Here is a 14,813-nt window from a genome sequence, read left to right as displayed (position 1 = left end):
TAACACAAAACTTTTCCCCTCACTATGGTGAGGAAAGTACAACGCAAAAAACGCGTTTATCACTGCTTCCAGTAGTTCCACAGGTGGTAAATCATTTCCATCATTAGATTCACCCACTTTTATCCATTTTAAAGCACAAAATTGGACTATATTCAAGGTCAAATTACTTTATCAACTAGTGGATAAAATGCGTTTTTACCCGCTGGCATAAAAGGATAAAACACGTGTTTCAGAGTTAGTGAGGGGAAAATAATATTTCAGGTATATATGCATTTGCGTATGCACTATTATAAAGTTGTAAATCCCCCGTCCGTCCGGTGCATGGTTGTAAAAGTCACCCTATGACGGTCCTCCTCCTCGGCTGCTCGAGGTACTTGACGTAGACGTGGGTGTAGAGGTCCGCGGGGTCCGGGGACGGCGCCGCGGCGGCCGCGTCCTTCGCCTCCGCGCATACTTTTTTCGCTTTCTTGTTTATTGCCTGAAGAGGGAACGAGACAAAGTGAAGGCAAGTTCGTATCGTTCGTGTCTTTTTAAATCAAGAGTGAATAGACATTTTTTGGGTAAACATGCTTCATCCTAGACTGCATCGGCACTTTCCATCAGGTGAGATTGCGGTCAAATGGTTTACCTGTTCTTCATAAAAAAAAAAGTATAGGTCACTAAACTGTCCCCATACAACCATTTCAGTCGCAAAATCTTCAAATCAGTAACTAACTGTCAAATGTGACATAACGCGTGGTAACGTCGTGCAAACAATGCGACCGTATTGATACCATAACAAAATGTAGTCGTCGTGTGCACTCGTTACGGTAACAAAATGTGTACGAATTTGTGGCTGTCAATGTCACTGTCAGAATGACTTTTAACGACACTTTATTAGTCGACGTTTGCACACATAACGGTAACAACATGTGGACGAATTTGTGGCTGTCATTGTCACTGTCAGAACGGTTTCTGACAGTGACATTGACAGAATTTGTACACACATGTGTAGGTCTGATTACCGAACTGCTCCTAAACCACTGTATCCGCAAATGACAATCTGAAATACGAAGGTTTCTCAAACTGTCTTGTGAAGTTGTGGACTGGTTGCTTTGAATCATTTAAATATGAGCGAATTAAATAATAATAAACGACGACGACTATTTAAGCACTCTTCGACATTTTATAGAAATGTGGGAAAGTTAAGAAAAGTGCAGAATGATAATACAAATAGATAAGCACTTTATAGTTACTTAATGTATTAAATATATAATTTTTAATTCTTATTGATAAAAATGAAGTGTAGTGTTGCTTTACATAATAAAAGTAGGAATCAAATGAAATAGAGTACCTATTTACTGTGATATTAATAGAATTTCTGTTGCGCAATGATAGGTTTTTTCAGTACAGATGCTGCTTTTTTTAACGCAGTAGTGCGAGCTAATCAAGCAATGATTCATTTCTTGTCTGGTCGAAACTCTTAGCTTAGATTTAGGTACTGAAAATCGTCGTACGATACACGTGCGAAAAGGACATTCACAACTCGTGTCGATTTAAAACACTCCCTTCGATCGTGTATTAATTTATCGCTACTCGTATCGATTTTCCTCTTTTCCGCACTCGTATCTACAAGTATTTTGTTTGGGTTACAAAAAAAAACACATTATTTACTCTACTACGTTTTATTTATGTCTCTTTAACATTACAAATTTGTAGATGTATAGATAAGTGCTATACAAAAATCTTGACAAAAGAAGTACAGATCGCTGAAATGAATGTTGATAGTAATATTAATGAAGACTACTTCAACAAGTGTCAATTGTGAAATGCCGCAAAATACTAAATAGTTGCTCTATAGAAGACCATAATAATATGATCCCCGATCCTTTACAACCCAGCAGCTCGGTACGCACGTTACAATTTTTTTTTAATCTTCTTTAGTGAGGACAACTGAGTACGACGGCATATTTAATTGTTTATAAAGTTTGAGGATACCTGGAAAAAATGAATATATTAGCCATTTTGAAAATCCAATAAATATTCACTGCTTTCGGTCACGCGTGTACGCTGCGACCATTTTGCGACCGTTTGTTGACCGTTTAGTGACCGTTTGGCGACTGTTTTTTACATGGAATATTACCGTCTTAATCCATATTTTAACAACTTTATTGGTTTTCTAGGCATTATTTTTATTATTTCAGTATAGTATATGCACCGGAGCACTAAAACTTCACCAATCAATATACATAACACGCAAACACCGAGTAGTCAATAATATTATTACTGGTTAAACTGAGTTAAATTGATGGCGCGTTGATAAATTTAGACTTATTTTATGAAATCACTCGAGCAATTTAATTGGCCATGGTAATTAGCCCACATTATATTACAAATGTAAACAATATTTATCTTTAACAAATTCTTACGCCATTACATTTTAATGTCAAATGATTTTATTTCTTTTTTACTTTGACGTCTCTGACAGTCGCCATTTGAAAAGAATGAAATGAACGAATGATTTTGGGAAAGTAGTCGCCAAACGGTAACAATGTGTGCACGCGTAGTGCACACTTCTGTCACTTTTGTGACCATTTGTGCCTGTTACCAATCGTCCCCATTTGGGTCGCCGCGACTAAACGTCGAACGTACTGCGACTAAGCATTGAGACCCGAAGACCTGTGTGTACACAAAATAGGAGGATTTGCGTAGGAACGGCGACCGATTATGGTTATATGGGTCAGGCATTTAGAAGCCCATGCCTAGCCAGCGTAACGTAAACGTAGCAATCATAAACTAAAACAATAATGTGGACGACTGATATAGGTACACTAGGGATTGCAATCCGGTCCGGCGGATCCGGTAATCCGGCCGGATCCGGTGCTTTATTCATGCTACCGGATCCGGTAATGTAATTTAATATGTTAGAATAGTGCAAAAAATAACATTTACGCTAACATTTTAACGTAGCTCAACAGGGGATTGCAATCCGGTCTGATTTCCAATCAAAAAATAATTTAATACGTACGTTTTTTGCATTACTAGGCCGTTTGGAAGTAAAATAATTTACTCAAGTGACGCGTCAAACTTTCCGTCTTTGAATCTGTAGTGAAATCTGTGCAATTGTTTGCTTGGATGCAAAATGTGGAATTAGTGGAGAGTTACCAAAGGGCCATACGAGAAAACTTTTCGTTAAATGTCACTGTTGCGAACGCAACCTTTTATTTGTATAAAGCTTACTTATCGCTCGGCTATTTCCGTAAAGATTCATAAACAGCGAATAGGAGCGTACCACCTATGATGTATCGCGGTCAATGAGAGCACCTAACTTAGCTAACCTTTTTAACAGCTCAAATCTTGCAAAATCACTCTTTCATCATCTTCGCTACCTTAAACACCACTTCCATACTTAACCGTTTTAGTCAAGTCACCCTTTGTAAACCAGCACCTATTTGGAATATAATATTGTCTACTTATATTGAAGTTTTTATAAGTCGTCGGCTCCTGATCCTGCACGGCGGCTACAGTCACTGAGGTCGATCCTTCGCGTTTTCTGGCCAAACACTATCCGAAATCAAGACCTATTGAGTATATGCCAGCAAACACCCATTAGTGAAGAAACCGCGACACAAAAAGTACATTGGTAGCACACAATTCCAAGAGTTCCCTCTAACGAAATAACGCAACCATTTCTTTCGGCTGGAAATCGCCTGCCGCTGGAAGGTGCCTTGGCTCCGGGCGCCCTGTAAACTCATGGAAGCGGTCCGTTGAGGATGAACTACGAGCGACCGGGTCGAGCTGGAGCGAGACCACGAGGGTAGCTGAAGATAGGAAGGCATGGTACGAGCTTGAGAAGGCCCTTTGCATCTCTGTGGTGATGTAGGACTACAAGAACAACAACGTTTTCAGCATGATATAAGAAGTATGAGGGCACATTGCTACAAGAATCATAAAAAACAATTCAAAGCTTAAATATGAACATTTTTAAAAGGTATCCAGTAAGATTGTGGTTTCATCAATAGCAAATAATGCTAAGGTCAATTACTCTTGATGACTTTAATTTAGCTTCTGTAGTTTTTTTTTTAGTTCTTTGCGTGTGAGAAAAGTTAACTGTAAAATAACACAAAACATAATTATCTTTTTTTATATAGTTACCTCATAATGCATGTAGGTAATGTTATAATGTCCGTTCTTAATTGTATTTTAAAAGCTCTATAGGTATTACTGTAAAACAATACAGTAAAAATAATTTTGTTATCCTATGAATTTGCGACTGATTATTTTAGTAAAATTTACTTGTTACCTGGTAAAAATGTTGATTTCTAAGCTTTCAACTTTTGGTTTATTAATCGTTAAGCAAAATACCATCATATTTCTCATATTATTATGCTGAAAACATACAAAAAAAGTTACTATTTGGATACTTTTCATCCTCAAGGCCAATCCGGCCGGATCCGGCCGGATCCGTCGGATTGGGACCAAAATCCGGCCGGATCCGGCCGGATTGGATATCAGACCGGATTGCAATCCCTAGGTACAACGTGTTTTACTGATTTCTGTTAACTTTAGGGAAGGTTCTTTAGGTCAAATACAATTATTTTTTCTAATCTAAGAAACTATTTTCTGAACCCTTAGTGCGTTTTCACAATTATACGATCCGATATCGGATGTCGGACCGATATCCCATACCATACATTACAGGCGCCATCTTGGATTTATTCCATTAAAATCTTTCTGTGTGAAATGTGAAAACGGCCTTACGGTTATCGAGTTAATATACATAGATATGTATCTTTACACCGAAAATGTATAAAAATCTGGTAACAAAAGAGGAATATTTCATACGAACTACCTGGGACATTTTGGGAAACCTAGTGGATCTTTTTCAGCATCATGGACTCTAATATCAGCCCACCAATTTTTATCAAAATCGAAGAAGTGGTCCAAATGTCCAAACTTTTTGGGAATTGCTGTAGTAAAGTATCTAATCTAACTAACGGGCATAAATTGTGTCAAACCTCAATTTCGTCTTCAGAGGCAAGTTTTGCCTCAATAAGCACGGCTTTGAAGAGGTTGAGCGGGTCCCTCGTCTGGCGGACATGTTGGACCTCCTCGCGGGTCCTGTAGCTGGTCCCGGGGTCCGACATGGAGTGCCCGTAGTAGCGGTAGCACTGGAATTGGACGACGATTGGCCCATTGCCGGAGCGACTATAGTCGGCCGCTATCCTGGATATCTCCTGGAAGTAAACAGTGATTCGGTGCTCTAGCCGGATCTCTTTCTATGACAATGTTTGAAAGTCATAATGTAATGATTGCCGAATTATCATGATTCTGAAACGCTTAACTTTTCCAAGGGTTTCATTAAAGTCACCTACAGATAGGTTAGGTAAGGTTTGTTTTATGACAATCTTGAAAAGTTACGCGTTTCTGAGATTAACCAAATTATGACTAACGAAAATATGAACAAACGATACTTATGAGTTTATGACTTAAAATTTTATGGGAACCAATAAAGACCCTGGTGCCAACATAGGGTTGCGGTCGGATGTCGAGTGGTTTGATAGTACACTATCGTATGTTTATCATAGAAATATGATCATAGGTTTGCATGCCTCCCTTTTTCTTCAACGTACGGAAAAAGGACGGCATGTTGCCTATGATCATATGTTTATGATGAACATATGATAGTGGACTATCGGCCTGAGACACCTCTTCTCTGTCTATATCTTCTGGGTATATTAGGAATTGGTAATTACATGGCGCAGTCGGTAGGATTTATATAAACCAAACGTAGTACAGGACTTATAGTACCGGAATACTAATTACGATTCGAACGTTAATGTGATTTATTTATGTGTAGCTAATGCGAGTTTACGTGTGTGTAGTGTATAACAATGTTACTTATCACTCCATAAAATAGGCACAGAATTGGGTACCGTTTTTTTAAGATAGGCAAATATATTTTTTTCTGATAAAATACGTTATAACAATCACGGAAAGAAGTTTCGTTTATTTTTATTTCGTATAATTTATTTATTATCTTTTTTTAAGTGACCGAAATGACGTTTGTGAAATTTAATAGCAGATGAGGTGACAATGACTGCGCGTGCTGAATTGTAAGAAATTAGAAAAAAAACATCAACGACAGCTGACACTGACAGATGACATCTCTTTTTTTTAAATAGATGTTAAAAAAGTTAAGTACGGTACAAGAAATTTCATTATTCCCTTGGGAGAACGATTTTTCTATAACTCACGCTCCGCCTGCGTGAAATAGCACATTTAAAGTGCGGGTGTGATGAAAAATACATATACATATAAATACATATTATTTGCCTATATTAATAAAAAAAAACTATTGTCAGTGTCACAACTTCACAAGTATCAATGTCACTGCGGTGAAATAGGCCACTGGTCATACCCTAGTAGTGATGATGTCCATGCCATCAGCTTTGATGCCCGGCATGAACCGTCCCGCCTTGTGGTACTCCGTGCTGGCCGAGGACCTCTTGGCCGCGGTCCCCATGCCGTACAGGTTGTTCTCGCACACGAACACCACCGGCAGCTTCAGCAGCGCCGCCAAGTTGAAGGACTCGTACACCTGTGCGAAATCAATAAATAAAATAATATATAACCTAACCACAAAATTAAAATTTTGAAAAAACCCCCGACTGCGACATAGTAGAACGATTTCCATGAAACGTGGCTAAGAACACTCAACTAATTATTTCAACTTTATTAATTCAACTTTCAAACAAAAAAAACCTAAATCTAAATCAGTTCATTCGTTCGGGAGCTACAATGCCACAGGCAGACACCCACACAGACAAACAAACAAACAGACAGACAGATAGCCACGTCCAAATTACCTATAACACCCTGTCGTTTTTGCGCCGGGGTAACCCCCGTAAAAATGATTCTGACTTCAAACTTTTATGACTATCAATGTAGGTATGTTCTGACATTAGGCGAGACGACTAGAAAAAACTAATTAGTCCGTCAGTTAGATTATCAAAGAATTTTAGACACGTATTTTTTTTTTCTCGTAAACGAAAAATTACGACGGTACAGTGCGTTGAAGTTTCGCGTGACGTCACGCCTAGGTACAATTTTTACTTAGAAGTGACTACACAAGCCCCCACTCCGGAACTTTGATGCTCTATATCTTTGTATTTTTTCATTAATTATAAAAAGCGAAAAATATGTGTTAACACTTTCGAAACCGGGCTCTACGCGGCGCTACGACATTTTCGCTACATACGGGTTTCCCCATGTAATCGGCTACGCTTCTACGAGCGGTGTGCCCGACAGTCGGGTTCTTGGTAGCGAAAGTGTTGTATTTTTGGACGATCTAACTGACGGACTAAATAGAATGCCCTTTTTTATGTAGTCGTCATCCCTATTAACAATATGACAATAGTTGGTAGGTGCAACCGGAATGTAGCTAGGTAAAGTAAAGATCACCTGTCCCTGATTGGAGGCTCCGTCGCCGTACAGAGGGAACGCCACGCCCCCGTCGTCTGAGTACTTGTGTGCGAACCCCATCCCAATCCCGAGCGGCACCTACAACAGAGTGTGTGTGTCTGTTTGTTTGTCCATCCTTCACGGCAAAACGGAGCGACGAATTGTCGTGAATGTTTAAGTGGAGATAGTTGAAGGGATGGAGAGTGACATAAAGCTAGTTTTGTCTCTTTCTAACGTGAGCGCAGCCGCGGGCAAAAGCTAGTAAATCATAAATAGTGTCCGACCGAAACATATTTTCTGGCCAAAACCGAAAACGAGGGTTCAGCCTTGACTCACCGAAACTTTAGAAGATTTGTTAAAATCGCCAAAAATGTATAAAATCGCTTTTATACTCATCTTAAACCCTATTCGTAGTCTTGTATTTTCGTATTTTTTTTTAGTCACAATTTGTCATTTGTTATATTTTATCAGGAACTTTTAAAAATTCCTGGAAAAGTGATCCCAACGCGACCCAAAAATACAACTTTAAAGTTACGGCCCGGCCGAAAGATTCGGCCATTTTTTGGCCGAAACCGAAACTACGTCGACACTGAGACTGACACGTTGTGAACACTGAACAGGCCACAGCAGTATCACCTGTCCGCCGACGATGCCCTGGCCGCCGTAGAAGTGCGGCGGCACGAAGACGTGCATGGAGCCTCCCTTGCCGGCCGACAGCCCGCCGGCGCGGCCCGCCAGCTCGGCCATCACGCTGAACGGCCCGTCCTTCTGCTGCCGGTTTTGGAACATCATGGCGAATGCTGCAATAAGGGTTTTAAATGGGCCATTTTTTTTTTTAAAGTTGTCCACCCCACTTTTTTGTAACATGGGTATTTTTTACGCGATTAATACTCAAAATCGCGAGCTCTTTCGATCCTGATAAGAGAAAAAAAAATGTCCCAAGATTTCCATACGTTTTTTCGAACCTTTCATTCCGTTACCGCCATACAAAATGTATGAAAAAATGGTAACGGAATGGGGAAAAAACCTTGGGACACTTTTTATCTCTTATTAGAATTGAAATCAAGAGTGAACAGGCATCTTCTGGGCGAGCTCACTCCATCGTAGACCACGTCTTTGCCTTTGGCTAGTCTGTGGTCAAGAGTAAGCCCATTTATAATAATAAAAAAAAGAGTGGAAACCACATGAAAATTCCCTAATCCAAAATAAAGTGGGGTGGACAACTTTGAAAAAAATGGCCCAAATGATTCACGGTTACTTTCATTAGACTTGTACTGACCGGGATATAAAAAGGTAATCACGGTCTATATAAGTCGAATGCTGCAATGGAAAACAGTCATGACTGGTACAGATGTAGTGCGAAAAGCTTTTCCTTCGTATTTTTACGGAAACGTTCGTATTTGTCATGCTAGAGATAGTGTCAGTTCAGTCAGCAGTTCTCGAAAAGTTTGTACAAAAATTAAGAGAAAAGTTAAATTTGTTTTTATTAATTCCCATTTTGTTACCAAGATTTTGTTGATAAATTGAGATTTTATTAAGTTTTATTTCGTCATTAGGGTTCTCTAGTATGTAGGTATATTTTCTTAATTATAAAAATTGTATATATCTTACGAAAGTCGAATTATATTACAAAATGTTGGTAACAAAATAGGATCAATTAAAATTTGCTGACGTGGCATTGTACAAAGTTGACGGGAATTACTGCAGTACGTCTTGTACTGAGTGACCCGTTCGTACGTTTTGAGTAAAAATCTTTCCGCACTACCTACATCTGTACTACCTAGGAGATCTCGAATGCGTTTCATAATTGTAATTTTCTCAAACATGGTATAAAATATCGATGTTATGTTCCATAATCAGCTTTGAGACAAAAAAAACTAAAACAAAATCGGTTCATCCGTTCGAGAGCTACGATGCCACAGACAGACACACACAGACAGACAGACAGACAAACAGACAGACAGACAGACAGACATACACACAGACAGACACGTCAAACTTATAACACCCCTTCGTTTTTGCGTCGGGGGTTAAAAAAATAGGCCGCGAAGTGACGTTTTAGATGCGGCTGGGAAAAGAGGCCGTTAATAGAATATCATAAAAATCTTGCAGGCCTAGACTGGCAAAGCCCCGTTTTTAATTTCCAGTCACAGATATAGAATAGTTGTTGTCTCCACCCACACCCACCAAGTCGGTTAATTTATTCAGTCCTTATACTAAGAACCTTCTGCCATAAGCAAAGAAGATCAAGTTTCTAGAGAGTTCCTGCCAAAGAAAAATGTGTAGTCACATAGACTGCCATCTCTCGACACGGGCTTTAAACTTCTGAACCTCAGTTTTGACAATTTGGCCCATATTCTTAGCTTGATGTGTTAAAATGTCAAATATCATTATTAGCGCCATCTAGCCGAGAGTCCCCCAAAGGTGTATCGCCATCTAGCCCACCGTACCTTTTTCTCTATGGTTCCGAGGTACATTTTTTTCTTAGACTTTATCTGTCTATACGGAGTAGCATATGACATGTCTTCTAGCTGCCATTAAGATATGTTAGTTTATATTGGAACTTACCGTGGCACCTGTAAGAAGTGATGAGGTTGTCGACCGGCTTCATGTTCGCGACTATACCAGTGCCCACTGCCTCCGAGCCGGCGTACAGGTGGCAGAACCCAAACACCTTCATGGAAATAGTATAATAATATATTATATAAATAACTTAATTAAGAAGTAAAATGAATAAAAGATAAAAAATTACATTTTGTAAGTGAAAATTGAATACACTTTTTTCTAAGGTAGGTAAATTTTATGTTTTTCCTACTCAGAATCATAAGCCTTTTAGATCTAGGATAGAAAAGAAACAAGAGACAAAAAATAGTACATTACATCAGAGGCCGGGAAAATGAGGATTTCCGGCCAAGTGGGTATATACGGCTCGGAGCGTGCGAGCGAGGCCGGATAGGGATACGAGGCCGGGAATCCGTTTTCACGCCGAGGCATGTATAGTGCTTTTCTCAAACATACAATGAAATAAAAAAAAATGCTCTAAAGGACAATATTTTATAAAAAAAGTTACTTTGCAGGCCTAGGCCTAAAAAATAATATGAAATCCCTTTACAGTCCTCTCGAGTTGTTGCGCCCAAAAAGCGATACTTCCCAGCCCATTTTGGAACGTAAAGACAATATTTCATTGCATGTTTGAAAAAAAAATATTTGCATACTTTCCACTTTGTAACCGCTGTACAAAGTATTTTAAAAATAGTAACAAAGTGGAAAAATTCAATTTGGGACGCTTTTTCCCGCCTAGTAAGATGTAAAGGGCTCGTGAATCTCGTGATTCGTGATTCTGAGTAGAAAAACATAAAGTTTACCTATTTTAGAAAAAAAAGTTTTTGAATGTTTTTTCGCAAAAATGCGCTCACACGTTTTCCTAGTTCGGTCAAATCTAAACCATCGATAATTTTAAGTATTTTTATATGCAATACTTGTTTTTAATAAAAAATATGTTTATGTTTACCTTCTTCTCTTTATACAGACTGGCAATCTCAGTCTCCATGCGCCGAATGAGCACCATAGTCTCGTAAAGCTCTAGGGCTTCTGCCTTTGTGATTTTTACATTTTTAGGAATTGTGTTCGCGTCGAAATTGTAGACTTCTGGGGGCTGAAATTGTTTCATGGTTAAATCCTAATTCTGACGTGTTTCTGTACTATTTTCTAGAATACATGATTGCAAACTCCTTACAAATGAAGTACGTGTAAGTACCTACTTAAGAGCCCATTTAGGCGGTACGAGAACTCGCATACGAGTTTTATTACATTGCGGTATTGACGGCTGTGCAAAATTGTATGTAACTTAAAGAGCCCGCAATGTAACTAAAATCGCATGCGAGTTTGCACGCCGTCTAAATCAGGCCTAACAATATTTAAGAAAGCGATATCTCCTTCAGCTTGGCAAAATAGATACTTAGTAGAAATGGAACTAAATTTTTTGATCATAGCAACACTTAACTGTTATCACAGAAAAGTGTCAAATACTTTATGTGAGTGTGTACGGGAAAACGTCCCACTTTGTCGATTGCTATATTTGCTATAAAGCCGCTTTGTCAGTTTATTCATATATAAAGATACAGGTAAATCTCGTCTTAATGGTAACCGACAAAGTGGGACTACTCTTTGGTGTCAAAACAGTTGTCACATGCACGACGGTTGACAGGCCGAAAGTAGGTAGGTAGGTATCATATGTTTATCATAGAAATATGATCATGTCTGTATGCCTCCCTTTTTTTCTCCAACGTCAAATTGGACGACATATTGCCTATGATTATATTTCTATGATAAACATAATATATGATAGTGGACTATCGGCCATAGACGATGGTGGCACTATTTCCTCCCCTTTTTCGCTGAGTAGGTAGGTTTATAAAATTGGGTTTGAAATTCGATGAGTGATGAAATGACAAATATGTATAAGTGCGTTTTCACATTATCCAATCCCATATCGGATGTCGGACCGATATCCCATACATTACAGGCGCCATCTTGGATTATTTCTATTGAAATCCTTCGACATCCGATATCGGATCGGATAATGTGAAAACGGCCTAAGTATGCAACTTTACGTACTATAATGGGCACTGTGGCTTCCGCTGCACATTGTCTCATCGGATTCTGTGACAAATCAGTAAAATAAGTACATGTCAGGTCCCGTAGCCGAATGGCATTTCTATGACGCGACACGAAAACGAAACGCCGCGAAAGGTAGTCTAGCTCTGTCACGCCAATACGCAAGAGCGATAGAGATAGATACCTACGAGCGTTTCGTTTCGTGAGCGTTTGTGCATTCGGTTACGAACGTACCCTAAGTACAAAAATTCCAGGAATAGCTGACGCGCCTCCCAAGGATCTGGATCACTAGAAAGAAAAATAAAAAATACCTACCTATAGCTCCCACGCCTCACAACACAAACGGCTGAGGGGCGATACGATGTCGGGGTCGTCTGCAGCCCTCCGGTCAATGGCTTTACACGGGCCGGGGCCGGGGCGGGAGCCCGGGCTGCCCAAGGTCACGGACAGCAGCGCCAGGAAGCGCTGCAGGCGCGGGGAGCGGGGCGGAAACACTTTCTAGCCGTTAAAAAAAGGATAAAATAAACGCGATTGTTTCTAGTCTCGGGGTCAGTTTCACCACAGTATAAGACCTGCCCCTGTAGGGTTTAGGCCCAGTTCTACAGATTTGTATTACAGATTTCTATCTCTACAGACTCCCAATTCTACATAATTTAAATTTTACAGAATCTTGATTCTACAAGTTTCAAGTTGTGCTAAAGGGGCAGTAATAATTCTTCTAGCAAATTTTGCGCTGCGCGGTTTGTCCTTGAGTATCGCTCTGCGCGAGCGAGGTGCAAAGAGTACAATGTGGAAACAGACGATTGCGGTCGCGCCAGTACGCGCCGCGCCGCGTGCGAGAGCCAAACACCGATCGCGGGAAATTCACTACTGGGGGCCGATTTTTGAGTCTCACTGTCACTAAAATACCGGTTGAAAACGGTGAATTGCCTATTATTTTCAGTGACAATTTTCTGAATTCGAACGCGTGAGACTCAAAAATCGGCCCCCTGGGTCGTCTTTATACTGTGGTTTCACCAAACCGCCTGTCACCGAATTTAGCATTCGCAAAATTCTAATAAACACAAGTTAAATTATAATCTATTGAAAATATTTCAACCTGTGCTGTCTTAAAGTAGTCACACTACTATGTATATAAATTAAAACCGAAATAAATTACACATATGAAAGAAAAAGTGAAGGCACCAGAGGACTTGGTCACTTTTTAGGGTTCCGTAGTCAACTAGGAACCCTTATAGTTTCGCCATGTCTGTCTGTCCGTCCGTCCGTCCGTCCGTCCGTCCGTCCGTCCGTCCGTCCGTCCGTCCGTCCGTCCGTCCGTCCGTCCGTCCGTCCGCGGATAATCTCAGTAACCGTAAGCACTAGAAAGCTGAAATTTGGTACCAATATGTATATCAATCACGCCAACAAAGTGCAAAAATAAAAAATGGAAAAAAATGTTTTATTAGGGTACCCCCCCTACATGTAAAGTGGGGGCTGATATTTTTTTTCATTCCAACCCCAACGTGTGATATATTGTTGGATAGGTATTTAAAAATGAATAAGGGTTTACTAAGATGTTTTTTTGATAATATTAATATTTTCGGAAATAATCGCTCCTAAAGGGAAAAAAAGTGCGTCCCCCCCCCTCTAACTTTCGAACCATATGTTTAAAAAATATGAAAAAAATCACAAAAGGAGAACTTTATAAAGACTTTCTAGGAAAATTGTTTTGAACTTGATAGGTTCAGTAGTTTTTGAGAAAAATACGGAAAACTACGGAACCCTACACTGAGCGTGGCCCGACACGCTCTTGGCCGGTTTTTCTTTCATATGTGTAATTTATTTCGGTTTTAATTCGCAAAATTGTTTGTATGGGAATCTCTATAGACTGTGCTGCGTGACGTTGATGTAGTGTGTGTTGTTGATGATTCAATCACGGTCAGTGAAGGAAGACTCCATCAATCGATGCAGCAAACCATGGTACATTTACAGATGTTACAATACCTACAAAAGGTCGCCTGGCAACTCGGTAGGGTATGGTTTTATACATTAATTACTTAGCTTTTTCCCGCGACTTCGCACGGGTATAAGAGTATGTTTGTTAAGTTTGTTCATTTTAATTAGCATTCTTCAGCATCATAATTATATTCCATATTTACTACTTACATATCGTCACTACTTTTAAAAAAACTTGTATGTTCGTCTGTCAATGAAAAGAAAATTGTAGTAAGTGTGTATGGAATGCACATTGACTTACTGCGTTTTAACTTTGAGGAACAGCGTGAGATACGAGATTTTTTAAAAGTAGTGACGATATATTTGTTTTGGTATTCGGCGGTGCCTATTAATTTTTGCCTTTAGTAATACCTACAGGACATATATACATACATTACATACCTACATAAACTCACTTACTCACTCAGAATCATACCTACTGACTTTCTCTTATAAGCCCGAAAAATAAACAACTAGGCTACTAGGCATGTTTTAAGTACTTCTTTAGGCCAGTAGTTTTCACTATCCATTATTAGTTGTTGTTTACGTGGTTTATCTTATCGAGTCTCATGATCATGACCAACTAAATAAGTCTCCATATTTCAAATACTAATAGAACATAATTATATCGATATAGCCTGATAGGTACTTACCAAAACATACTTTACTAAATCCTTGAACTTGCCATGAAACAGTTTGCTGCACCTACCTAACATTGTTATCTGAAATTTGGATTTGAATTATTTAACTACAAAACTGTTTGAAATGGTTGTAAA

General features: G+C 39.3%; 1 protein-coding gene across 2 annotated transcripts; it reads right to left on the bottom strand.

Annotated features, from left to right (window-relative positions):
* Positions 1-14,813, bottom strand: LOC125235914 (pyruvate dehydrogenase E1 component subunit alpha, mitochondrial-like). Of its 2 annotated transcripts, XM_048142551.1 has the most exons (10): positions 14,691-14,742; positions 12,376-12,558; positions 12,061-12,105; positions 10,955-11,098; positions 10,012-10,117; positions 8,080-8,243; positions 7,444-7,542; positions 6,401-6,580; positions 4,998-5,216; positions 1-478 (listed from the first exon to the last, which is right to left on the bottom strand). In XM_048142551.1, the coding sequence occupies exons 3-10, from the start codon at positions 12,097-12,099 to the stop codon at positions 335-337; spliced, it is 1,095 nt and encodes a 364-aa protein (XP_047998508.1). In that variant the 5' UTR covers positions 12,100-12,105; positions 12,376-12,558; positions 14,691-14,742; the 3' UTR covers positions 1-334. The 2 variants fall into 2 exon arrangements, with proteins under 2 accessions (XP_047998508.1, XP_047998507.1); XM_048142550.1 differs by lacking the exon at positions 12,376-12,558 and having other exon boundaries at positions 14,691-14,813.

Source organism: Leguminivora glycinivorella, chromosome 18 (genome assembly GCF_023078275.1).
Source record: "Leguminivora glycinivorella isolate SPB_JAAS2020 chromosome 18, LegGlyc_1.1, whole genome shotgun sequence".
NCBI lineage: Eukaryota > Metazoa > Arthropoda > Insecta > Lepidoptera > Tortricidae > Leguminivora > Leguminivora glycinivorella.
The sequence above is the reverse complement of the archived record's forward strand: the minus strand, read 5'-3'. Positions and strand labels throughout refer to the sequence as shown.